Source organism: Podarcis gaigeae (assembly GCF_964106915.1).
Source record: "Podarcis gaigeae genome assembly, chromosome: 7".
NCBI lineage: Eukaryota > Metazoa > Chordata > Lepidosauria > Squamata > Lacertidae > Podarcis > Podarcis gaigeae.
In genome coordinates this window covers 45,522,221-45,549,247 of record NC_139683.1, presented here as the reverse complement: position 1 = coordinate 45,549,247, position 27,027 = coordinate 45,522,221, and the positions used below count along the sequence as shown (strand labels likewise).

Genomic DNA, 27,027 nt, shown 5'->3' with positions numbered 1-27,027 from the left:
CTTTGGGGACTACTCCTTGACATTTTAGCATGCACTGACATTAGGGTTGCCACCTTTGGCTGGGCAAAATATGGGGCAAGTTGGGAGGGGGGAATTGGGGTGGGTGTGTAAAAATTTAGCGGATGCAGAAATGACTTTAAAGCAATCCATTGCAATGGGTTGTTTCCAGTGCTGGTCATACTTGTAAAGAGGAGACCAAATGAAATTTACGGATCTAAGTTCGCAATGCACATTAATTTCAATGACTCACATCCTCCCCACCTGCTGATTTTCTGCTTGTCAGAAGAATGGTAAATGTAGAAACCAGATTTAAAAAAAGGTGAATATAGCAACAAATTCTGTTTCTCTTCCTCAGAGAGCTTTGCCTCCAGCATCCTTTTCCATGTGGCTGCTAATGCCAGGCACATTCACACACATGCATCATAGATAAGTTCATCTAACCACTAGGGTTATCATGTGTGCTTTCTTTTTGGACCTGTCCTTTATACAATATTTTGCATCAGTTTAAACAAATAAATAAAAGCAACAACCATTTTAAGGCTTCCATCCTCTCTATTTGAAAGTAAATTCAACTGAACTTAATTGGGACTTATTTTCAAAGCTGAAAGTGAATTTAGGACTGGGACAGTTTCTTGCAAGGGAATTTTGAGTCCTCATCTACTGTACACATTTAAAGCACTTTAAATAGTCTGGGGGGGGGGTTTCCTTCGTACCCAAAGAATAGATTTGCAATATCCACCCTACCCTCTCTATAAAAGAACAGGGTCAGGGAAGCACGTAAAAGCAACGAGGACCCAGGCAGCAGCAGCAGCAGCAGCCGCCGCCGCCGCCGCCGCATCCTAGTATCCCCCGCTTCCCTGGATTTAGTGTAACAGGGAATGGGTAGGGAAAGGAGAGAGGAAAAAAAAGAGACAGAGACAGAGAACGCGACACGCAGGAGGGAGGCAACGGCGGAGACGGGAGGGAGGAGCTCAGCGTTCGTCTCAGCGGAGGAGGAGGAGGAATAGCAGCATTTCCCCTTGGAATAAAGGACCGTCGCTTATTATAAGGGACAGGTGGCGACCTTAAGGCATATGACGCTGCTGGTGCTCCTGCTGTGACGACCCCTCAGCTGGACACCAGCAGAAGCCCAGATCGCCCAACCTCTGGGTGGCAAGACGTCTAAAGGCCGGTTGCAGATCGTCGCCTCAGAGGCCGCCTGGCCCACCGGGAGAAGCGACAATGCCGGCCCGATCTGATCAGATGCTCTGCTGGGTGGTCTTCGCTTTTATTTTCATCGTGTATTTTTTGTTTCTATACTGTGAATTTATTTTGCTACCGTTCTGAGACCTGCTGGTAGAGGGCGGCGTACAAATTTAATAAACAACAGCAATAATTTTCTTTTTCTTTTTTTCCCCCACCCCCCACCCTTCTCCCTTTCTGCCGGTGGGAATTGCGGAGCGACATTTCCAGTCATTCAAGCGGCCTATAGCGGTGTCGTCCTGCGGCGCCTTTAAGGGCCGCCGGCAGCTCCCTCGTCATGCGCAAGAGCCGCCTAACCGGGAAGCGCTTGTGCGGCCGCCCAGAGGAGGAGGAGGAGGAGGAGGAAGAGCCGCATCCACCACGAACCGGCTTGTTGTGTGGGAAGCGGGTTTGAGGGGGCACAGTGAGAGGAAGCGGCGCGGGAAGGCCCGAAGCGGGAGAGGCGGTTGCTTGGCGCCGAGGGGCTCTTCTCCCGCTGCCATGGCGACGGCCGCCAGCGAGGACTACTACTTGGCGCTGTGCGCGCGGCCCGTGCACTTCGAGAAGGCGAGCCCCGTCAACTGCGTCTTCTTCGACGAGGCCAATAAGCAGGTGAGGGGGTAGGGTGGGGCTCAGGGCCGAGGGAAGGGGCGGAATCCGCCGGGCAGCTCGTTCCCTTCCCCCCCCCCGCGCCTGCCCCCGTGGAACCGGCCGGTCACGCGCTCGCTGGCGGCGCCACCCCTGGGATAGCAGGCGCCTCATCATCATAATAAATACAGCAAAGGCAGGAGCTTCCCAACTTTCCCAGGCCGACCCGCCCTTCAAAAACAAAACCCCCAGCTGCAGTCTATAGCTCCAGAGCTTCTCTTGCCACTCTCTTCCCCCCCTCAGTGGGGGCCCATCTTCGTGCCTTGTTTTCCCCTGGGGCGACTCAATATAATGGGGGGGGCTCTTCTGTATCTCTCAACAGTTGCTTCGCAGGTTGGATTTTTAATCAGTGGCGTAGCGTGGGTGTGGGGGGGGGGGCGGCCGCACCGGGCGCAACATCTGGGGGTTAGGGGGCGCAAATCCACGGGTTAGGGGCTGCAAATTACTTGCCTTGCCCCGGGTGCTGACAACCCACGCTACGCCACTGTTTTTAATGCAGGGATGAGAGGGAAAACCGCGCTAAGCGAAATTTGAGGAAAAACCTGTTTAAATGCGCAGGAAGCCTGTGGTCTTTTTTTAAAAAAAATACCACATGAATCTCTCTTTGCCTGCCTTGGAAAGAATGGTGCTTTGTGGACCATCTTAGAAGGGTGTGTGTACCATCCACTTGCAAATCCGGATTCAGCTGTTGAAAGCCACTGCTAGAATCCAGATGTACTGGAATGGGTGGCTTCTGTAAATACTGATGATGGTGTATATTTATAGCCTGGTCATCATCACATAGTTTAATCCCGGAGTGAGGAACAACTAAATAAAAAGAATAGCAAATATATACAGAGGAAAAAAGTTATGAGTCCATAAAAATCTATTCAGTAACACACAAATTATCAACTCAGTCATGAAAACAGCCCTGATAATTATTATGATTCAGAGGCTTCTCAGTGAAAGAGATTTAGTGCTGTAGGCAGGCCTTGTGTGAGAATTTTGTCCCACAGCTGTTGGAGCTGCAGCAGGGTTCTCCAACTTGGTTGTAGGATGGCTGCTTTTCTTTCCTGCAATTTGTTTGAAGTAATATAACCAGTAAGAAGGGTGGATGTTGGGCAGCACTGCCTATTGTGAAATGTTTGTATCTGTAAAATGAGCAGGTGAAACAAGGAACTTCTTTTAATAGTTGCAAAGAAGGGGAAGTTCAGGTGCAGCTCATTGTGTCTTAGGTTGCGGGGAAACTGCCCTTACTGATGCTTTCGGTTCTACAAAAATGTTAAATGTTCAGTTCCCTCTCTGTTCTGAGCATTGGCTTTTTTGGGCGTTCTTCTGGCTCTCTGGAATTAGTACTTGCTTTGCCTGGTAGGGATGTCCACATTGTTGCATCATATAGACAGTTTGCTTCAGTTTACTAATAGAACACAAATCATGCTATGGGCAGAAAGGTGAAGGCCAAATTGGGTGTCCATTTCACAATCTCTGCACCTACCATGAGTTTACCTTCAGCACTTCAATTTGCTAGCAGAGATAGTTTTTTCTTGAATCAGTTTTTTAAAGGTGCCATAAATAACTCATGACAGAACATTCTATCCCTTTTCTTAATGCAAGAGCCAAAACTGATATAATTTGCAATATTTTTCTTGAAAAATACAACTTCTAGTGACAATCGCATGTCTGAAACACTAATTTAATTAGTGGGTGCTTTCATGTGATCTCTTTGTTACAGATTCTCCATGTGATTGCTTAAGTTTCTTGAACGGGCTTCATGTGAGCTTGGTCTTAAAGACAACTGGGAATCTGAAATTTGACATCAAAGCCTGTGTTTGCCACACTGTAGCTTTGACATCTCTTTGGTCTGTTTAAACATCCTTGTGCTGGTAATTGGACTAAACAATCAAAAAACCATTTTCTCCCACGTGCGAACTGTTGCAATGCACATTTGAGTGTGTGTGTGCCTGCAGTTGTTGAACTAGAAGAACATTTGACACGAATTTTCACAATCTCAGAAGCACCCTTTTTAGCTGTTCATGGTTATGGAAGTTGTGACTTTTTTGTGTGTGCACAGTCTGATTATCAGTGAACTTTTCCAATAAGCATATTGTTTGTTTAAACCATCTCTATCCTGCCTTTCTAAATGTGCCCAGGCATAAAATACATCCCAGATCAAATAAGTACAAACAAAATAACGGTAGAAAACAGTTTCTACTTTCACTCTTGCCAGCCCATTTCCTTGTCCTCACTAGCTAAAGCACTTGGGTAATTCCCTTAATGTAGCAAAGGAAGCTGCGAAACATGAGCAGCTACTGAAAGCGCACTGCCCCTCATTCCAGCCAGCGTTACCTGAACAGGAACTTGGAGCAGAGCCTTCTCTTAGCAGGCAGATAAGTGTATTTGAGGAGATGTGATCTCTGAGATGTATGTGACTTCTGACTGCCAGTGAGCTCCTTGTTTTGGGTTCATAAGCTCATTGGCAGCTTGTACAAATTTATATGCCACCACTTGCCCAAGGCCACCAATAGTTGAGCTGCAGCTTCTGCGCAATCTTTGGGAGTGGTATCTGAGAATGAATTATGCAACTGACATATTCTAACCTAGTATTTATCAGTAGGGAGAAGTCATTGGAAACAAGCCTCAAATTGCCCTAGCTGGGGAGGACCCATGAGCAGCATGCAAGTGGCCAAGAAGGAACTGCAACTGTTGGCATTTAGAGAAAATAAGAGAACTCATCCTTTATATTTTAAATAAAAGGGTTAAACCAGTCTTTTAAATGAGTAATGCATTAAATTAAACTACATTCATAATTAGAAAGGGATACAGTGGTCACAGACTCCGCTAACAGACTCCGCTAACCCAGAAATAGTACCTTGGGTTAAGAACTTTGCTTCAGGATGAGAACAGAAATCGTGTGGCGGTGGTGGGAGGCCCCATTAGCTAAAATAGTGCTTCAGGTTAAGAACAGTTTCAGGTTAAGAATGGACCTCCAGAATGAATTAAGTTCTTAACCCGAGGTACCACTGATGTTAATCTTACTGTATACAGTTTATCTTAGAAAATCTGATGTTTATCTTACTTTGAAAGTTTCTAGAGCAGTGGTTCTTACCTTGTTAGCGTCATGGTTCCCTTTGAGAATCTGATGAAAGCTATTGACCCCCTCCTCAGAAAAATGCACATAAACATAAACAAACTTTTGCATCAAACTTGCACCTTTTTTTTTTTTTTTTTTTTTTTGCTCCTGGTTTATTGACTCTGTGAAGCCCATCCATGAACCACAGGTTAAGAACCATGAATGAATGAATGAATAGATTGATTTCAGTCACTGACCACAGTGAGTTAAGAACCCTGTACTAAAATGAACCTAAATCCGGATATTAACTTTTTAATTACTTAGGTTTTTGCTGTTCGATCTGGCGGAGCTACTGGAGTCGTAGTTAAAGGCTTGGAAGACCGCAATCCCATCTCATTCAGGTAAGTGTGCTCTAAAACAGAGTATGCTGCTTAATCTCTTGATAGCCTGGAGTTGGGCTTTAGTTGCAGTGTCTAAGATTCTAAGGTAAAGGTAAAGGGACCCCTGACCATTAGGTCCAGTTGTGACCGACTCTGGGGTTGCGGCGCTCATCTCGCTTTATTGGCCGAGGGAGCCGGCGTACAGCTTCCGGGTCAAGTGGCCAGCATGACTAAGCTGCTTCTGGCGAACCAGAGCAGTGCACGGAAACGCCATTTACCTTCCCACCGGAGTGGTACCTATTTATCTACTTGCACTTTGACATGCTTTCAAACTGCTAGGTGGGCAGGAGCAGGGACCGAGCAATGGGAGCTCACCCCGTCGCGGGGATTCAAACCGCCGACCTTCTGATCGGCAAGTCCTAGGCTCTGTGGTTTAGAGCACAGCGCCACCCCTGTCCCTGTCTAAGATTCTACCTTGATACAAAACACAATTTTTTTGTTGTAAGAGAAAACTGAATGCTTCTTTGAAAATGCTGATTTGTGTGACTAGTTAAGGCCACTTGTGTTTCATTTAATACACAAGACCTACAACTTTTAAAGAAATGTATACAGCCTACTCTGGCTGACTGCTTTTAGATTGTGGCATATTTGGAATCATCATTGCATAAAGCTGTGGGTTCGTTATCTTTGTCATTCTGGCTGGCTCACTTCTCAGCAGTTCCTTTGAATTATAGGACCAGATAAGCAGTCTTAAGCTTCTACAATTGAGGTGAGACATAATCTGGCCATTTATTTAAGTATATGTCTCAAAGTGGTTTATAAAACATAAAAATACAGCATTTAAAACATAGATTAAAACATCAGAAATATAAATATTAGCACCACATTCATAGTGTGAAGAGCTCCTGAAATTAAACAGATTAAATCTGGTTTCTGAAATTTAGGGATGGTGCTTTGCCTTCCAGAAAGCAGTCTCAGTGATCGGCTTGCAGTATACAGGGGGCAGGAGGTCCTTGCCTTTTGGTCTTAAGACTGAACAAATTCAAATTATTTTTGTTTGTTAATAAACTTTGTTCAAAACTTAAACAAAGAAGCATCCTCCAAAAGTCCCTCTGAATAAAGAATGCTATTTGTTTCAATATAGCAGATGTCTTGGTTTTTTCCTCCCTCAGACCCCAGGGTGAACAGGGGCAGGACTTGGTTTTAACTCCTTTCCTGATGGTTTCCTTAAGAGCGTCCCTTTACTTTCTCTTGCCATTCGTTCCTTTAAGAAAAATAAATCACTGTGGGAGACACGATAGAAGGGTCAGCTAGTGTGGGTGGGGGTTATTGTTTTTGTTTGTTACTATAGTATATATTTTTCTGTTTTCATATTGTCAACTGCCCGGTGATCCGCAGATGAAGGGCAATATAATAATAATAATAATAATAATAATAATAATAATAATAATAATAATAATTTTATTTATACCCCGCCCTCCCCAGCCAAGGCCGGGCTCAATATAAATTTAATTAATAAAAATAATACATTTTATCCATAATACTGAGCAAATCCAGCACTCATTAACAACATAGCTGTCAACTTTCAGATTTGAAAATAAGGGATCAGCAGCCTCAAAAATAAGGGATCAGCAGCCTCACCTGTCCTGGGGACAGTCTATGGGATATCTTAACAATCCAGGATAGCAACGGGAAATGGCGCGGGAATAAGGAAATTTCCCGCAAAAAAAGGAAAGCTTGACAGCTATGATTAACAAGGAATTTGTGGCGGCAGGGAGGCCAGTGTATGTGTATTGGGACCTTGGTAGTATAGAGGACCTCCCTCAGCACAGACATACATGCTTTCCAACCTGCCATAATCACAGGCATTTTGCTAATATTCAATTATCTATTTTGTGCTTTGATTTTTGGCCTCCTGGCATAACTAGGAGCAGTGCCCACTGCATGCATGCCCAGTGCTTCTGAAAAATGTATATAGCTTTGCTGTGTAAAATGGCCATAAATTATCTATTCTGACAATTTATTGTTTTATAGAATGGAAGACAAAGGGGAAGTGAAGTGCATCAAATTTTCCTTGGGCAACAAGATATTGGCTGTCCAGAGAACATCAAAGAATGTGGTAAGAAACTGCAAGTTTTAAAAAATAACCCAGATAGTCAAGCACAATGAAATCTAGACTAATCGAATAGCTGATAATGTTAATACAGTCACTGTGGCTTAGTGGTACAGTGGTAGCTCGGTTTACAAACTTAATCCATTCTGGAAGTTCGTTCTTAAACCAAAACCGTTCTTAAACCAAGGTGCACTTTCCCTAATGAGGCCTTCCACCATCAGTGCCCTTCCACCATTCGGATTCTGTTCTTAGACCGAGGTAAAGTTCTCAAACCAAGACACTATTTCTGGTTTTGCTGAGTTTGTAAACCAAATCTTTCTTAAACCGAGGTACCACTGTAATTAGGGAAAGGAAGATTAAAGAAACTTGATTGAATTGAGCCTCTTGGGTTTTATTTCTTTATTCTATTTAAACCTCTGTCTGGGGCACGTGGGAGTGTTTATAGCCATTTCTTTTGTCCTTGGTGGCTGATGTGTTGTAATGGGTTCTCTGCAGGGTTTCCCCCCCTTTTTTTCCTTTTAATATATTTACTATTAGCTTACCCTGAGTGCAACTGCAGCTCTGGAGGCAAGAGCTTGGGATCTGAATTATGACAGTATTATGACTCACCATTACATTTGTCTGTAAATAATTTTCTCCTTTACATTTCTGCAATGTCTTGAACAGTATTGCATTCCATGGCCAATTAAAGTTTAGGGAGCATTTAGGTGGAAAGTAGGATATTAAAACAGAAAAGAAGCTCTTAGATGTCTGTCTTAATTTACAAAGGAGATTCAAGTATATTAATAGTCTTACTCTATGCAGTTAGGTGTGCCTAAGCCATGGGTAGGCAAACTAAGGCCCAGGGGCCAGATCCGGCCAATTGCCTTCTAAATCCAACCCATGGACGGTCCGGGAATCAGCATGTTTTTACATGAGTAGAATGTGTCGTTTTATTTAAAATGCACCTCTGGGTTATTTGTGGGGCATAGGAATTTGTTCATAGGTTTTTTCCCCCAAAATATAGTCTGGCCCCCCACAAGGTCTGAGGGACAGTGGACTGGCCCCCTGCTGAAAAAGTTTGCTGACCCCTGGCTAAGCCAATTAAAATCAGTGAGCTTAGATGTACCAAACACTGTGTGGTTTCAGCCTACATGTTTCTTAATTGCTGCTTTTCTTGTTGTTCCAGGACTTTCTGAACTTCATTCCAGACTTCCCACAGATAGAATATACTCAAGAATGCAAGGTACGTTTAAACAAATACTAAGTTAACTAAGTTAAATCTTTAAAATATTGTTACCTCCATTAACCTTCAGTTTGCTGGTTCATAAAAAAAGTTTCAAAATGCAGAATGGAGTCATCTCACTTTTATGCTGCTATTGTAGTTCTTCAGAATGCTTTAGGTTCTAGTTGCCCACCATCACCAGTATTCTTGCCTTTAAAAATAATGTTGACCATCAGCAAGGTTTAGCCAGTAGCTCTCATTTTACAATGATGAACATTGGGAGGTGAGGAGGAGAAAGCTTGTTCATTTAAGTGGATCAGATTTCATAGTTCGAAGTATTAAAATCTCCAAATCCGTTCTTGAACAAGCAGTAGAAAGTAACAAAAAAGTCCCAAGCATATATAATGAACAGTCCTCTTTCAAGAGGCAGAGCCCTGCTGCTTTTTTAGGAACCTCTCTTGCTTCTAATCAATTTTGAAAAGTACTCAGCCACTTCATGAGATTGCAGTGCAGATAATCTATCCTTGAAGTGCAGTTTCTCTTCCCATTTAGTAGTCTTGCAATCTGCTCTGAAACATTCATTCAGTGGCAGCACGTGATAAAATTTCAGTTATCCTATCTTGAAAAAGCTCACTGTGCTGATGTTCATAGTGATATTAATCAGTTCTTCCCATATTTCTCCAAAATCCAGTTTTGTAATTTACCTGCTTGAGTGGATTCAGGAAACCACTAATTCTGCGCAAACCGCTATGCTAGCTCATGCTGTCCCATGTCTCTTCATCACGTGTTCTTGAATGCATGGAGAGGGTAGTCTGAATTGTGCTTGTGTACATGCAATTTTATTTCATAGAACCTACATCCATGTGATAAATTCTAATTATGTGAAGCAGCTTTTAGAGTCATTGTGAAAGAGTCCAATACAGCAGCTTTCTGTTGTTGGTGGTGTTGTTGATGAATTTCCTCACCTTTCTGCAAAAGTACACAAGTTGTGTCATAAGACAGACTATTCTTTGATTCTGGTTTCTCTGACACATGGCTGACCAACTTTTCCTGAAAACCTCAAGACTGCTTGTAGGTGTTTTCTAATGCTCCAGTCAATCTTTTGTAGTTTAAGCCTATTGCTTCTTGTGTGATCCTTAGTGGGCAGTGTGAATAGCATGCAACAAACATTCTACCGTTATTTTTTATATTTCTTAAACCTAGTAACCGATGCAGAGTATTTCAGTCCCCTGACAACTCAGGGGATTAGAATTAATTCAGATTAATTTTGCTTTGTCCATTTTTCACCATGCTTCTAGTCACTTAGAATGGAGCATTATGAGTAGCATCTAACACAGATAGTTACAGATACAAATAACAGATACAATTTGCATTTTTTCGTGAGAGGGTGATGAGATAGCCATGTTATCAGATGTCCTGTTTTACAGTATAACTGCTACAAATCTTCACTGAATATTTCAATTGCATTTGAAAGCTTAATGTTGCAATGAACTTAGTAGAATTTGCTCTGAGTATGCATGCATAGGATGAGATTCTAAGTTTAGTTTCATATTTCTTTATTATAAACTAAGCTTTAGCATGCTTGACAAGGGTATGTGATAATATAATTCTTGTATTTTCATCGTGACAAACATGCAGGATGTATATGATAAAATATTGTCAATGAGGATTCATATTTGCTTGGAAGCTTTACTTACACATCAAAGCACTTGTGACACTCTTCAGCTCGGGGGACTCCTTTCTAGATTTACTGCTGGAACTGAAACATGTAAACTAGAACAGGAGACCCATGATAATTCTGCCTTAAATGAACTTGTATGCCTATTTCAACTGAATGTTGTTTGCTGTTAAAGACCAAGAATGCCAACATTTTAGGATTCTGCTGGACAGGCTCTGCAGAAATCGTCTTCATAACAGATCAGGGAATTGAATTTTATCAGGTAATAAAAACAATCTGGTTTCTTTTTTTTAAAGTATGTTACGTTGTTCTGCCATATTTGCTCTGTTTTAAAGGCCAGGTGATATTTCAGTGCCAGATGAGCTAAATCCTGTAATTTTGTGTTTGGCTTTTGAAATTTAAATTTTCCTTTCCACACTTAAGTAATCCCATATTGGTGAAGAAGGAAATGAATATTCTAATACAATACTGCAGGAAAGATCTATCAGCAGTGCTCCCAATTCTAAGCAGTTAGTGGGACCACAGGAAGGGCCTCCCCTCCAGATCGTAAGACTTGAGGTGATGGATGTTGGGAGAGGCTCTCCTTAAAGTATTTGTGTCAGGGCTTTATATCATAATGTCAGTACCTCTAATTGGCCTCAGTAGCATATAGGGAGCCAGTGCAGCTGCTTGAAGAATCAGTGTTACCTGATTCCACTTTGATACACACCTGACATCTGAAGGTGGTCCTGTTTAGGGAAGTTTTTAATGTTTTATGCTGTATATTGTGTTTTTAATATTCAGTTGGAAGCTACCCAGAGTGGCTGGGGTATAAATAAATTATTATTATTATTACTACTACTACTACTACTACTACTACTACTACTACTACTACTATACAACTCAGAAGTTTTGAGAACCAGATTCTGCACATGCTGTCTGCCCACCTAGAGCAAATTTAAATATTTCTTTGGATTAGCAACTGTAAAATATATTTCATTTTTGGAAATATACTGGAATTTGTTTGTGTCTTCAGGTGTTACCAGAGAAGCGAAGTTTAAAACTTTTGAAGAGTCAAAATATCAACGTAAACTGGTACATGTACTGTCCTGAGAGTTCCGTAATTCTTCTGTCTACCACAGTTCTTGGAAATGTTCTACAGCCGTTCTATTTTAAGGTAATAGTAGTAGTCAAGTGTCCAGTGTTATCATCCACATTGCTTTAATTAGCTGCTCAGAGAGCTTTTTAAAACTATGCTGCGTTGCATTACATTCCCTTGCCTTTCATTTGCTCCCAAATATACACACCTTTCCTACTCCTTTGGCTTTAAGCTTGGCTATGTTTTATATGGCACTTGGAGGTGCTGTTTGTATGCTCTGGTCAGCAAATGGTTTATCTGGAAGACAGTTTTGTGTGGAGGGTGTGTGGGGTGTGTGTGTGTGTGTTGGAACTTGGAAGCATCATGGAGCTGCAACGACTCTCTACTTCTTTTCATTTATCTACCATCTGTCCCCAGAATTTATGAAAAACACACCTTCTATTCAGCACCTGCTTTGACCTGTAGATTTTTTTTTATGTTGTCAAGATTTCAAAGGAAAGGTCTCCAGTAAAACATGTCAGAAGTCAGTCATAATGTATAACTTTTGTTTTAACCCCATGACTTAATTTCCTTTTCCCCAAAGATGAGGTTTTTGTAAGTTGATTTAGTAGTGCAGGTCACAGCTGCAAATTAATTTTGAGAAAAAACTGTAAGGTGGGTGGGGGGTGGACAGATTCAGTGCCAGCAGAATATTTTTAGATGACAAAGTACCTTGGACATTTTCTAGCTTCAGTTTGTGCTAGCTTACTTAATAGTTAATGCTGGAATATTAAGTAGCGAAATGGATGCCTCGGATAGGTTATTTAATGAACAGTTCACTCAATCATAAACCTATTTTTGTGGATCATTAAAATCAACGAGTATAATATTAAGTTGCAAATTTAGAATTGCAAGTTTAAAACTTCATTTTACTGCTTGGTACTGGACACGCTCAAGTTTCTGAGAGAAAATATTGTGGGCTGGGATAATTTTTATGCAAACCATAAGAGGAACCACATAGAATTAGAATTATATGCAACATTTTCAACATGCTTTCTTCTAGGGTGGAACTATGTCAAAGCTGTCCAAGTTTGAAATCGAATTACCTGCAGCTCCAAAGGCGTCCAAACTCAGTCTTTCTGAAAGAGATATTGCTATGGCTACAATGTAAGTATTATCGTTGGGGTTTTTCCCCCTCCCTTTAGATTTATGTCATAAAATGTGGACATGTTGCCATTAATATCTCTTCCTTTTCTTTCTTTCTTACTAAGCAGTTGGTTTGCTCTACAGTTCTGTTTCCTAAGAGAGGATGTGAAATAGCTACAGATAACAGTCACTTTCTAAGCCCACGTATTTCAGTGAGCAAAGGAAAGAAGAAACTTAAAATGTACACAGCAGAGCAGGTTACTGAAGCCTAGTTTGTTTTGAATTCAAGAGTCCCCTCTTGAACACTTTAAAATTGATTTTCCCCCCTAAAAGGAACTGCCTGAGGCAAGCAAAGACCTTGGCCCAATCTTCCCTATATTTACTGTACTCTCTTTATTTGGTTACTACAAGAATGCATTTCATCTTTTCAGCCCAGAATCTTTCAATTCCCCTTTCCTTTCAACTTGAAAAATACTGGTTCTTTCTGTGCAACTTTGAAGTTGTACCTATCCTTAGTTCCATGAATTGGCACCTTTTAAAAATTTAATTCTGTATTAATTTCAGTGCAAGGACTTCCCCTAAGGAAATAATGATTCTACTGTGATGGATTCCACTTTATTTAGAAGCATTATCAATATAATGGTAAAGGTAAAGCGGCCCCTGACCATTAGGTCCAGTCATGACCGACTCTGGGGTTGTGGCGCTCATCTAGCTTTATTGGCTGAGGGAGCCGGCGTACAGCTTCCGGGTCATGTGGCCAGCATGACTAAGCCGCTTCTGGCGAACCAGAGCAGCGCACGGAAATGCCGTTTACCTTCCCGCTGGAGCGGTACCTATTTATCTACTTGCACTTTGACGTGCTTTCGAACTGCAAGGTTGGCAGGAGCAGGGACCAAGCAACGGGAGCTCACCCTGTCGCAGGGATTAAAACCGCTGACGTTCTGATCGGCAAGTCCTAGGTTCTGTGGTTTAACCCACAGTGCAGTATTGTAAATTATAATGGCTGTCAAGAGAGTCCTTAGAAATCCATCCATACCCTTTACTTTAAAATTTACTCATGAGTTCATACAAAATGGAATAATTTTATCTCCTTAGATATGGGCAACTTTATGTTCTGTACTTGAGACACCACTCACGGACATCCAACAGCACAGGAGCTGAAGTAGTTCTTTATCACTTACCAAGGCAAGTTTGTCTGTTATTTATAATTTTGATTGTTAAGCTTAAAGAATAATAATAATAAAATCAATGCTCTTGATGATAATACGCTCTCTGTCTCTCCATGCTTAAATCTACCACAGAGAAGGCTCCTGCAAGAAGTTGCATATATTGAAGTTATACAGGACTGGCAAGTTTGCACTAAATGTTGTGGACAACTTGGTGGTAGTTCATCATCAGGATACTGAGGTACTACTTTTTCCTGTGGTTTTATTTCTGATGTTAAACATTAACAGCTGAAACCTTCCATTTTTTCTTCCTTTGCCTGCTTGTGCTTCAGATTGTTAAGATCGTTCATTATATACAAGACTAAAGTTATGTGAAAGTTGTAGCTGTGTAGGGGATGACAAATCTTTTAAGAACACTGTGAAAGAGCCTGCTGGATCAAGGCCATGGTCCTTCTAGTCCAGCATCCTGTTCTGACAGTGGCCAACCAGATGCCTGTGAGAAAGCAGCAAACAGGCTTCAAGCACAAGAGCACCCAGCCCTCAGCCCTCCTGTGCTTTCCAGGAACTGGTGTTCAAAAGCATTACTGCCTCCAACTGTGAAGGCAGAGCATAGCCATTATGGCTAATAGCCCCCAATAGCACTTTGGTGAGATCTAGATACCTTCATGTGCAAAAAGAATTCCACTAGCACAACAGAACTTCCGCTGTTCCAGAGGCTCCGCCCTGTCTTTGCTACTCCAGTGCTCGATGGCTGTTGATAGGCTAGGAACAAAGCCCACTACCATGTGTCATTAGTGGAGTATTTTAAAAACCAATGTGTGTAATTAGTTATCATACCGTAGAAGGATGGAGGAGGACGGAAGAGAAGTAATTCAATAACTCCATATTGTGGTGTGATGAAACTGGGGAGAAGTCCTGTAAAACCAAGCGAACAAGAGGAGTGGGAAAAGGAGAGGCAAAAGGCAGCCTGCATGCGAAATAGCTGTGCTCAGTGCTTGGGGGGAATTGGTGAATGAGATTGTATGCATGTTGACCTATTACGAGTATAACTTCACATGGGAGTTTAGGCAAAAGACAGTTGGTTCCTGGCAGCACTGCGAGTGATTTTGCTAGGGTGGTTAAATGGACAAGTTGTAATTCTGGCATGCATCTAAATATGTTCATGTGGTCTGATTGTAAATGGGCTGTATGTGAGATTTGGCTTTGGTCCCACTGTCTGTTAGCAGTTGGCCCTTGAAGGTCCTCCACACCTCATATCAGAAGTCTGACAAGGCTACTCAACCTTTTTTGCACTTTTCCATATAGGTATAACTACTTTTGATGTGCATCACAAGGGAACTTATTTCTTTTTGTCAATTTTAGACCTCTATTATATTTGATATCAGACTCAAAGGAGAATCTGATGGCACAGTTACCCTTCACCAGCTTGTACTTCCAGCTCGATCTATACAACCCTATCAGATTCCTGTGGCAGGTAGGGGTCTTTTGTTTTCTGTTTAACTAGCTTGGAAATCTAGTTGGTAGAGAGATCTAAAGAAAGAGATACTGGAAAATGTAACATTTGACTGTGCATCTATCACTTGGGTTTCCATTTTATTTAATAACTAAGGAATAATACTGTTTAACTTCTGCTAAATGTTTCAGATATCTTGTTCACAGGAAGAAACAGTATCATCTCTAGGCAGCCATTGGCTGTCATTGCCTGGAGAGAGCTAGCAGGTCCCCTGGCCAGGATTGACCTTGCTCAGAAGCTTTCCCTTCTTGTGTTTGCCCCCCCCCCCCATGATTGTAGCTTTTAAGCAGCCTGTGTCTCTATACCAGAGTAGACTTCAGCTCCATGTGAAACACTGTGAAAATTTCATGTTCAGCTGTCAATTTGAACGGGATTTGGAAAATGAAGACTGGCTCTCTGAAGTTGGCTAGAGTTTTTGCTTCCTGATCCTTATACAAGGATGGATGGAAATTTGAGTGAGCTGTATGAAAATGTACTGAGAAGCCCCCTGTCGGTCACTCCCCCACCATGTGCCCCTCCATCCACAGTGAGTGTAGCCGAAATATCAAGGGGAAGTGTGAAGACCAGTTCTTGGGAGCTTTAAACCACCTGGCAAATAACCACCTCCATCCTGTGTCATCTGGGTGTCTGTTTCTGCCCTTATGCAAGCTCTGCCTCTGCAGGCTCAGTTCTGACATTTGGGTCACAACATGGTACACAGGAGATGAGGAGTGGTGCTGCTCCTTAACATAAATTCATGGGCAGTGTCTCCAGATTCCACCCAGAACTCTAAATATGCCTATAGTTCTTAAAAAAAAAAATCCCTTGAGGGAAGGTATTGGGGACCCTGTGCAAGAAATAGTCAACCCCTGGTTTGGCTATAAAGGATTTAGTACTATAGCTGATTCATCAGTAAATGCTAATAAGCAAATTCATAGACCATAGCCTTAACTCCTCAAGGTATATTGATATGGAATAGATTTCTACGGTGAATCTTCATCAAAACAAATTAATCTCTTCAGGATCATGAGTAATTGATACAATCTCTTTCTCCATGTGCAGGTCCAGCTTCTGTAACCAGTCAGTTCCCAGTTCCCTGTAAACTCTGTATCCTTCAAGAGTTTGTGTTTTGTTCTGAAACTGAACCCCAGATCTTTTCTCTCTCTTGTGTGATAAACATGTTGCTTTTTATATCTGGAGGGAGCAGAATTGAAAAAAATATTGCAATAGAAATATGCATTGAATCTTTGAAGAGTATAGAATAGCACTATTTGGCATGCAGCACAGTCCTGTGCTTGGGCATTCAGTTGGGTTTATGCCCAGTTAAGTGTGCTCAGTCTTATTTCCCCAGCCTTATGAAGCAAGAACTTTATCATGTGATAAGGCTTGGAGGGTGGCTGGGGTGCCAGGATTAAGCTTGCACATCTCCCTTTTGTATATTAAGTTAGCCACATAACTGTTTGGATCCAGCTCATAAAGTGACTTTGTTTTTGCCCCCCTCTTTATCATATATTTATTTCTAATAAAACATAACCAAATATAATAACATATGCCAAAGAAAATAGAATAAAAATAGAGTAATGGGATATCTAGAGCTGAGCGTCCAGGAAAATACACACACACACACACACACACACACACACACACAAATACACAAGCATAACAAATTAATGTCACAAAATTCAGAGTAGCACAAATGGGTTTACTTTCTTCTGTACCTTATTATTCAAGTACATTATGAAATGACTCCATTTCTCAATGAAGATATTATCTAGTTGTCTACCCTCTCTTCATATATGTCAGCCTAACCATACATACTGTGTTTCAGATTTTGTTAGTCATTCTCTCATGGATGGTGTTCTCATTTCCCCCCACTTTTAACAAATAGCAATCCTAATAGTAATAGTAATTTTGGCAGCATTTAAGAGGTGCCACGAAGTGACTTTGTAGACCCCTGAGACCTTATAGAGACTCTATGGCCAATACACTTCTGTGGAGTTTTGTTTAACATTTAGATTCTTCATCCTGGATTGTCTTTCAGCCTGATATTATCATCAGTGCGAGCGAAGGTATGTCTGAAGCTGTCAGAGCTCTTCTGTTTTCATCAGTTTGTGTAATTACAACGCTATCTTTTTTAAAAAAACACGCACAACCAAGTATGATCTATCCTCATATTTAAGATATTAAAAAACCACACTTAAGTGGGTTGGTGGAATATCTGACTCAATGAAGAACTAGTTATGAATCGGTAACTTCTAATGTAGTATAGTATCATAATGTGGTTGTAAGGGAATGTTTTAGTCTGATGTTGGAGTTTGTTTGTACAAGCATTATATAAGGACAAAGATGCTATATGTAAAGTCTGGCTTGAAAGTGGTTCATATTACCGTTGTAAGTTTTGAAAAAGGATTTGCTATTGGTTGTTCATTTTTTTCCAGGTTACCTCTGGAATCTGCAAGTGAAACTGGAGCCCATAGTAAATCTCTTACCAGACAAAGGAAAACTAATGGACTTTCTTCTTCAGAGAAAAGATTGCAAGATGGTTATTCTTGCTGTGTGTTCTCAGAGTAAGATTTTGCTTCCAGTTTCCAGGAGCTGTTCTTTTGAAAAACTTTGTAAGAAGTTAATTCTAAAAGCACTCTCTTGCACACTATGCCATTCCCATATTAAGTACCTAAGGTATTAGTTATCTGGCCTCTAGTTAGCATAAGAAGATTTAAGAGTAACTATATTATGGTGACTACTAGCTAGTTTATTGTAGTATGAAATGTGGTTCGGAGCGATGCATAAATACAGATACTAATTTTCAGAGGTATTTGCAGAATTTAATATGCCAGTGTTCCTTGTTGCTAATTTCATTGTGTGTATTTTTTGTTGCAGTGTTAAGTGAGCCAGACGGAGGATCATTGAGTGTGGTTGCTACCGTTTTTGACAAACTCAATCATGAATATAAGAAATACTTGGAAGCAGAGCAGACTTACAATATGGCAAGTTATGAACATCATTTTCTTTGCCACGTGCCTTGTGTATACTGTTTCTGATTAGCAGTAATCTTTGATCACTGATTTGACAGTGTTCAAATCTGTAATTCCTTGCACAATGAAAAATAGCTTCTCTAATACACACACAACTAAAGCTCAAATATGATCACTGCAACCCCTAAAAAAAGGAACTAGTTAATTTTTAATTTGTGGGGGAAAATAATTCCACACCAAAGTCCACTAAATATGTGAAGCTGAATGTTGGAAGATTCAGGACAGTTAAAACAACGTACTTTTCCAGGCAGTGCATAGTTAGGCTTTGGAACATACTCCCATAGGAGGCAGTGATGGCCACCAACTTGGATGGCTTTAAAAGAAGATTAGACAAATTCATGGAGGATAAGGCTATCATTGGCTGTTACCCATAATGACTATGCTCTGCCTCCACAGTTGGAGACAGTATGCTTCTGAGTACCTGTTGTTGGAATCTGCAGGAGGGGAAAGTGCTCTTGTGCTCAGCTCCTGCTTACGGGCTTCCCATGGGCATCTGGTGGCCACTGCGAGAGCAGGGCAGCCATCGGTCTGATCCAGCAGTCTCTTATATTCTTACGTATTTGAAGGCATTGCCATTTTGATTAAAGTTATAGTTCTGGTTTAATCCTGATCTTACTTATTTTGTATACCTTCCTTTCTTTGAATATCACAGGACAGTTTGCTACATAAAAATATGTCCTTTGTGTTCTCATTTTGAAACAAAAAACCAATAACCCCCCTCCCACAAACACATTTAAAGGCCATAGATGGTTTAATCAGCCAAAAGCTCTGTTATAGAGAAACATTTTCACTTGGTGCCTAAAGATACATGATGAAGGTGCCAGGTGAGCCCCCCTGGGGGAAAGCATTCCACAGACTAGGAGCCACTGCAGAAAAGGCCCGTTCTCATGTTGCCACCCTCCAGACCACTCTTGGAAGAGGCACATGAGACATAAACATGGATATCGGTTAGTCATTGGAATCTATTACTGTGCCAAGTAAGGCGTGGTAGCTGACTAAGTCACTTTTGAGTAGACTGATTAATAAACGTTACTTAAATTCAGTAACTTCAGTGGGTCTACACGAGTATGGCTTTGTCAAATACAACCCAATGTATCTAGGTGTCAAGGTATAAAATTAGTAAGTGTTATCAGTCCTTCAATATATGTTACATCTCAAAATATTTTCTGGTATTTTTCAGGCACTAGAAACTGGGCAGAGCAGAAGCAATCCACCTCCCAAACGGCCAGTTCGTACCCAGGCAGTTATTGATCAGTCAGACATGTATACACATGTTTTGTCTGTCTTTACTGAAAAAAAGGTTTGTTGATATAGACACAGCAGCATGCTGATTTAGCTTCATAGGTCTTCATATGTTAGTTCAAAGGGAGGGAAGTATTAGTCACAGCTGACAGTAACTAATACTGCTGTGGTAAACAGAAGGTAATTTGTCAGTCTCTCTGAAGCAGGAAGAAAGTCTGAATAGCTGTCAATCAGACACTTTAAACCTGGGGGTCGTTACCATGTCCCCCTGCCACATGCTGTCTTCTCTACATTGCACCAGATACATTTTTTTATCTGATAGGTGGTCTCCCTAGTGTGTAGTGCTCCTCCTCTGGCTGCTTGTTATTTCTCATTGAGCTTTTACTACCCATGCCCACATCATTCCTAAAATGATAGCCAACCTTTTCACTGGCTGAAGAGCAGAGGACTTCTGTACCTGTGTGCTGTGGGTACAAGGACAAAAACTGAGGCGATGGAGGCCATGGGAAGAAAGGCGGAAGCAAGGACTATGGCTGCAGGTGGGGTGAGAGAGAAGAAGTTGGTTGACAGAGAGAGTTTATTTTCTGGGGCTCAGTCCCCACTTATGCCTTGTTGTACTGCCTCTTGGGCAAGTTACTTACCTTCTAGGCTCACCAGTTTGACTTCTGTAATGAGTGTTTTGTGACTGATGGTCATGAATAGGACACATTCCCCCTTGGCAGACATTTTGTGACACTTTCTCAAAGGTAGAAATGAGTCCACAAACTAAAAAATTGACTCATGAGTTAAACAGATTCTTTTTTGGAGTTGAAGCATCTCCTTTAGTAAATTCTCCTTTTCCTGTTTAGGAAGCACCTCACAAGTTCACTATAGCTGTCCTAATGGAGTATATTCGCTCACTCAACCAATTCCAGATAGCTGTTCAGGTAAAAACTTAAAATGTCTTGTTATATAAGATTATGATTCACTATCCCGGTTAACAATTTTTAGACTGCACACTAGTTACCAATTTTTGAAATATTAAAGCTGTTTATTTATTAAGTAAAATTAAAATGTGCTCATTCCCCTTATACAGACATTCCACCTTCTTTTACAGAACCATTGCATTAGTTTGCATGTAACGATATATGAAGTTTTAGAGGTGATTTGAGGTGACAGAGCAACTTATAGATATCAACTAAGTATAAATATGACAAATAGCATTATGAAGAGTTTGGGCTAGTAATGATGTGTTGGGATCAAAGCTACAATTGTACACATTTTTTCCTTCTGAAACGCTGGAGTGTTTGCTTAGTCAAATATTCAGGATTGGAAATGAGCCTTTGTAAGTGTGCTAATTTTGAGCCCTTGTGTTGGCATCTTTCAGTGTAAGGTTTCTAGTTCACGTGTGAAGATACATGCACCCATACAGTTGGAGAAAGTCCAGTTGTTTGCCACCACCTGCATTACCCTCCTTCAAATGGAGAGCTCTGCTCACCCAATAGTGTTAGGTAGGCTGGTTTAGTCTTAAAGGTAGTATTGAGTTTCAAGTTGCTTTCAGCTACAGCTCCTTCCATCCAGGCACTTGAACCTCCGTTTGCTTGTCCAGTCTTCCTGCTCCAAAGGCCACAAATGCTAGGGAACTATCAACAGGGCAGGCTCATGAGAAATTGTCTCAATTCCCTTTCAACCTCCAGAAGAGAAAAAAGAAAAATCTGTTTGAGTATTCTTAAACCCAGTAAACCCCTTCCCAGCAGAGAAAGTATGGAGTTGAAAAGAATTTAGCTCAAGTTGAAGAAAGATCCAGAGGTAGAGAAGGGATCAACCTTGCTCTGTTCAGACTTCATATCTGTTCCTGCTGCCTTCTTCTCACTGGCCAGCTGGCCAAGAGGTTGAAGTAGGACAAGCTGCAGCCAAAGAGCTTACTAACCTATCTGAAGAGTTCAGAGCAGGGCAAGGGGAACCTGTGGCCCTCTTCATGTGATTGGACTCAGACTCCCATCAGCATGGCCGGGGATGATGGGCGTTTGCATCTGGAAGGCCACAGATTCCCCATCTCTGCTATACACACTAGTAGCCTTTAGCTCTACTAAGTTCTAGTATTGAATTCAGAAAATTGTAGTATTTTTAAAAAACAACAACACCCTGCATGTATAAGACTGTTTGCCCTTTTTCAGTTAACTTTTCTTGTGTTTCACCCCCTAGAACTAAGGTGATAATGTAGTAGTTAAATACTTGCCTAGTTACTACTGGTTCAAGCAGTCTTTTTCCTTGCCTCCTTTAGCATTATCTATATGAACTGGTTATCAAAACCCTTGTTCAGCACAACCTATTCTATATGCTTCACCAGTTCCTGCAATATCATGTTCTCAGTGATTCAAAACCTCTGGTAAGTTAGTTGTTTTCGTCCTTCACCATACGGCTTTCATTGCTTCTTGCTTAATTCTATGCTGCCCTTTCACCAGACTTTGTAGGTGTATCTTCATAACAGGAATCTGGACTCTGACTCACACTATTTCCAACCATGCTACTTTTAGGTTTTAACATATAATTGTGAAGTATTAAGACACTGTTGAACTTCCTGTTTCAGGCCTGCTTGTTACTGTCGTTAGAGAGCATTTACCCTCCAGCACATCAGCTCTCCTTGGATATGTTAAAGGTAAGTACACAGAGAAAACTTTTAACATGTGATTTCCTTGTCTGCTTATATACCAACAAGTAATCATGAACAAGTATAAATGATCAGAGGTTGTAAGTAAGGTAAAGATATAATCTTCGTGTCCAGAGTATAGAAAGGATGATTTATCTTACCTGAACAGTAGATTTATTAGGTGGATGATGAAGTATTCAGATTGGGCTGTTCCCTTTGCATGAGACTCAGACAGGAGAAAAGAATTGTGGGAGGTAGACCATTTTCCCCTCAGTTTTTCCGACTTGCCAAGCAGGAGCATCACGACAAAAATCTAAAACTAAATTAAACACAAGGCCTACCTCTCCCTGCCTAACATGTGAAAGTAAAGTAAAGAAAAGAAAGTAATGTACAGCAGCATGGGGGAAAAACCTGCATGTCAAGAAAACAAACCCTCCATGACAAAACTCAAGCATATAATAAATTATGTCATATAATGAATACGGTAATAAACCTTGCTCATGAAAATGACTCAATTGCAGACCCACATAGGGATGGTTCTGAATACTTCATTGTCCACCTAATAAATTTGCTATTCAGGTAAGACCAATCATCCTATTTATTATGGTGGACGATGAAGTGTTATACCACATCAATTCCCAACTGGGCAGGACCCAACTGCAGCTGAGCTGACTATAGAACCTGATGAAGAACTGTGCAGCCAAAGGCTGCATCACTTGAGGCTAAAAGATCTAGCCTGTAATGCCTCGTGAAAGTATTGGCCAATGCAAAGTAGCTACTTTGCAGATATCCAGTAGGGAAGCATTGGCAGCAAAGACCGCCGACATAGAGGCTGAACTGGAACTGGTAGAGCGTGGAAATATATGTGATGAAGAAGGTAACTTAAGAGACTCATAAGCCGACAGTATGCAAGCACGCAGCCATCTGGATAATGTGGCAGAAGAAACTTTCTTTCCCAGAGATGAAGTATGAAAAGACACAAACAAGACACCTGTAGTTCTAATGTTCTTTGTACGATGGATATAGATCTTCAAAGCCCACTGCACATCCAAAGAATGCCCAAGCCTTTTCTTATAGATACTGCGGATTAGGACAAAACATTTGAAGCACCAACTCCTGTTGAATATGAAATCTTGAAAGTACTTTTGGTACAAAAGTGGGATCAGTGCGAAGCACAACCTCGTCTTTGTGGAAAATACAGAAGTGTTTAGCCATCGATAAGGCAGTCATGCTTACGGTCTGATGATAAGGAGGCAAGAAGGGCATCCTTCAACTGATCAATTAAAGAAGCAGGCAAGTTCAGATTCAAAACTTCTGATAAACCTTGACCCATTGGTGGCAATGAACTTTGCTCATTAGACCCTAATTGGGCATCAGCAAAACCCTGAAATTCAGGCTCAGAATCACAGGACTTGGCTATGTCATTATTAGTATTGCCAGCAGGTGGCAGTAAAACTTCACTAGATAACTGAGCCAGGGCTGGGTGGATGAGTCATGGATTGTTCTGAAGGAGGTTTGTTTACAGGGGTAGACCTTACCAATACCACTGTGGGGGGAATGATGGCCCCTAACACGGAAAGAGTGATTTGAGTGACTGAAAAGTATTAGAGGACCCTGCTAGGTTTAGTTGCTTCAACTTTTATTTCACTTTTTTTATGTGGAGAGGCACCCAAGCCTTGCAGAGATTCATAAGGACGCCATCAAAATTTAGTGGGAGGAAATTGAGCCACTGAAGCAGACTGCTGATTCCGTTATTATTGCAGGCAAAACATGTCGCAACAGCCCTTTGCACCGCTGCAGCGGACAGGAGAAAAAGGAGTTGGAAGCTTATTTTCTTTGTCCCTTTCTTTGCAGAAGCAGCGATTCTTGAAGAAAAGCTGATGCGCTGAATAAAGGGTCCAAAAGGACGCTGAGAGTAAGGCGCAGAGCGGCTGTTAGGGAAGCAGCGCACAGTCACTGCAGGAGGCAGCCTGTGACGCAAAAAAGTTGAAGGAAAAGGCAACTCAACCGCTAGCAACAGCCAGCAACAAGGAAAAAAGATCAAAATTAAGAAATTAATGAAAAAATAGAAGTAAAACACTGAACATAGAATAGGGAAACATGTTTAGCAGGGAGACAATGGTGCTTTTTTCTTTTTACCTCAGCAGAGGACACATAAAAAGGACTGACACCAAACAGTAACAAAGACAGGCAAAGTTGCTAATAAACAACTAAGGAAGAGGAAGATTACTAAGTAACTAAGAATAACAAATAAAGTAGTTAAAGAGGGCTCAGCTGACTAGCAGTCAACAAAACATTGAGAGCTGGGAGAGCCAACCTGCTCAGTCCTAGGCAGGAGGGAAAAAAACTGAGGAGAAACGGGTCTACCTCCCACAATTCTTTGCTTCTGCCTGAGTGTCTTGCAAGAGGAACGGCCCAATCTGAACATTTAATCGTCCACCATAATAAGTGGCAAGATCATTCCCCTCGTGTGTTGGATTTAGGGCTTTCATTAGTTCAGCAGGCACTAATTGTAGTCACTTTGCTTTCAGAGACTTTCTACTGCAAATGATGAAATAGTGGAAGTTTTGTTGTCTAAACATCAGGTACTGGCTGCCTTGAGATTCATCAGAGGTATTGGAGGCCATGATAGTATTTCTGCTCGAAAGTTTCTTGATGCAGCAAAGCAGACGGAAGATGAGATGCTATTCTATACCATATTCAGGTTCTTTGAGCAGAGAAATCAGCGATTGCGTGGAAACCCTAGCTTCACTCCAGGTAAAGTGTCCATTTGCAAAGCGGGGAGGGAAGTGTGTCAAGATAATCCCAGCCAGCCTTTATCTTTTTATAGAAAAGTTTATTAAACAAGATTGTGTCTTGTAAATCTTAGTAAGCTGGGATAGACTCAAGGTTCAGCAATCTGTTCTTGTACTTTTGGCCACTTACAACCAACGTTGGTTCCAAATCTGCTTTACTGGTAAATATTTTCAGTGAACCCGCTTAAGAGAAAATTGGAAAAACCGCTGTGGTTTATAGAGTGAATTTAGGGACTTGGCTAAGCCATTTAAATGGAGCTTGGCCACATTTTAGTGAATATTCGTACAAATTTATTAAGATAACTGAACAGTTGAGGTATATACACAACCTGCCGTAAGCTGTCTATACATTTTTAGAACACACTAGCTTTTTAAGAAGTTTAAAGAACTGATTTACAGAGTTCAAATAAAGATAACCCACCACAAATGGTACTGTTTTGCTCTTAAAATATCATTTCTGCAATTAAAGGCACTGTGTCTACATTTTGAATACTGATTTGACAGATTCTCGTAGAATGTGGAAAATGACAACTGTAGTAAAGACCATTTAATAGATGGGTAGTGGTTGTGGGAAGCCTGCTGCTATGTTTTGGGTTTTAGGAATTCACTTTTAGTCAGAGTGACACCCACCGCTCCATAAGAGTGCAAGTGGAAGGAGGACTTATTTCGCTGTAGCTGTTTGGCATCTGATTACATTATACTCAACATCAACCCCATTTGATTTAATTGTGGCTAACTTGTTTCTTTATTTTAAAGGAGATACTCTGAATATGACTTAACTAAATACTTCCCTTGGCCGGGGGAAGAGTATAGGTGCCTAGATGCATGCATATATCACCATTTTTACCTTGAAAGTCCTCCACACTCAAATCATGAAAGGCCTTCTTTCATGTATACCATGGTGTGGATTTCTTAGTAGCAGGGTTTAAGCATAACAGTGATAAAGAACATAGAAATGCCTCCTTCCCCTCAATTTGATTATGTCCCAGTGTTTGCGGCAATACAAGGCTTATGGGAATCGGCTAGTCTGAATGTAATTTCATATTGTGACAGATATTGCCAAGAAAGTATCATGGACAATTGTGCTGAAGTTTGGACAAGAGGAGGGTAGAGAAACTATTCTAGTTCTGGCTGAAGTGGCATGTTATTTTGATTGTGCTGAGAATCCAGTTTTGTCATAGTAGTAACTTAGCATACAACAGCAGTACATATTATTTAAACTACTTCCAGTTCATCAACTCTTGGTACAGTTTCAGTGCATTTTTTTTAATGTACTATGTGTCATTGAGCTGGACCAGTGATCCTGTCTGACAGCTGGTGTGACCAGTCTAGAAATCCTCAGGAACTGCATTCAAATTAAATAAAGTACTGGGAATGTATTTCAGATTTAATTCCACATAGTCTTTTTTGTTTGTTTTACAGGAGAGCACTGTGAAGAGCATGTTGTGTTTTTTAAACAGGTTTTTGGAGACCAAGCACTAATGAAGCCTACTGCTTTCTGAAGTAGAAAAGCTATACGAAATGTATAAACTTAATTTATTGCATTTTATGTACTGATACTTTTGACCTACAAAAAATCCTATTTTATAATAAAGTATATATACACACAGACCCTTTGGCAAATTATTAAAATATTATTTTTCCACTAATGGCTCATTTGTCTCTCCTAAAAATAGAGCCACAAATTGCATTGACTTGCATTTAAAAAGTAGTGTCAGTGGGTCAGCAATTTACTCTCATACATGTCACTTTAGATTTCATCAGGAATGCAAATTCATTGTGTGAAACACTTTCACCAGAATAAAAACTAGAATGTATTAAATAATAATAATTTATGATCCTTCCAATTTTAGTAACACTGTAACTGAAATATGCAGTACTTCCTGAGTCCAAGTTGTTCAGAACTACTGGTCATCTACTTGGGTAGATCTCTAATCTGTCCAGTAATAGTGGTTTGTAGTTGTGCGACAGTAGTCATAGAAACTTGCTGAAACTTATGGTGAAAAGGGCTTCAGGTAGAATTCAACGAGTCCACTGACCACTTTGTTTAAAATGGCTAGAAGAATAAGAGTCTCTCTCTCTCTGTACCTCTGTTTCTCTCTTGTGCTGCACGTGCTTTAGCTTTATTTACTGAGGGTCCTGTGAAAGAAAAGGAGAGAGTTACCAGTTTGA

The 27,027-nt window shown here is 40.9% G+C and overlaps 2 protein-coding genes across 4 annotated transcripts in view; one reads left to right on the top strand and one right to left on the bottom strand.

Annotated features, from left to right (window-relative positions):
• The first annotated feature begins 918 nt into the window (after nt 1-918).
• Nucleotides 919-26,464, top strand: RMC1 (regulator of MON1-CCZ1). 2 transcript variants are annotated; one of them, XM_083748735.1, is made up of 20 exons: nt 919-1,833; nt 5,243-5,319; nt 7,333-7,417; nt 8,580-8,636; nt 10,469-10,555; nt 11,309-11,449; nt 12,414-12,517; nt 13,592-13,681; nt 13,798-13,903; nt 15,025-15,136; nt 16,217-16,261; nt 17,170-17,223; nt 17,593-17,721; nt 18,035-18,141; nt 19,370-19,489; nt 20,280-20,357; nt 21,695-21,799; nt 22,001-22,069; nt 24,592-24,817; nt 26,278-26,464. In XM_083748735.1, exons 1-20 carry the CDS (start codon nt 1,723-1,725, stop codon nt 26,355-26,357), a joined length of 1,983 nt encoding a protein of 660 aa, XP_083604861.1. In that variant the 5' UTR covers nt 919-1,722; the 3' UTR covers nt 26,358-26,464. The 2 variants fall into 2 exon arrangements, with proteins under 2 accessions (XP_083604861.1, XP_083604862.1); XM_083748736.1 differs by lacking the exon at nt 919-1,833 and adding an exon at nt 2,374-2,519.
• Nucleotides 20,213-27,027, bottom strand: part of NPC1 (NPC intracellular cholesterol transporter 1) — a 42,148-nt gene continuing 35,333 nt past the window's right edge. Inside the window, exons 25-26 of one of the 2 annotated variants that reach the window (XM_083748734.1) lie at nt 26,944-26,994; nt 20,213-21,101 (exon numbers count right to left, since the gene is read on the bottom strand). In XM_083748734.1, coding sequence (XP_083604860.1) covers nt 21,097-21,101; nt 26,944-26,994 — 56 coding nt within the window. In that variant the 3' untranslated portion in view covers nt 20,213-21,096. Of the gene's footprint in view, nt 21,102-26,374; nt 26,995-27,027 lie in introns of those variants that run through there. The other variant, XM_083748733.1, reaches the window with a different exon arrangement.

Excerpts from the sequence above, each read along its gene's own strand:
- RMC1 (XM_083748735.1), top strand. The coding sequence starts at position 1,723 with ATGGCGACGGCCGCCAGCGAGGACTACTACTTGGCGCTGTGCGCGCGG. Across the intron at positions 1,834-5,242 it reads TCGACGAGGCCAATAAGCAG|GTTTTTGCTGTTCGATCTGG; the intron begins GTGAGGGGGTAG and ends TTAATTACTTAG. Across the intron at positions 13,682-13,797 it reads GTTCTTTATCACTTACCAAG|AGAAGGCTCCTGCAAGAAGT; the intron begins GCAAGTTTGTCT and ends AATCTACCACAG.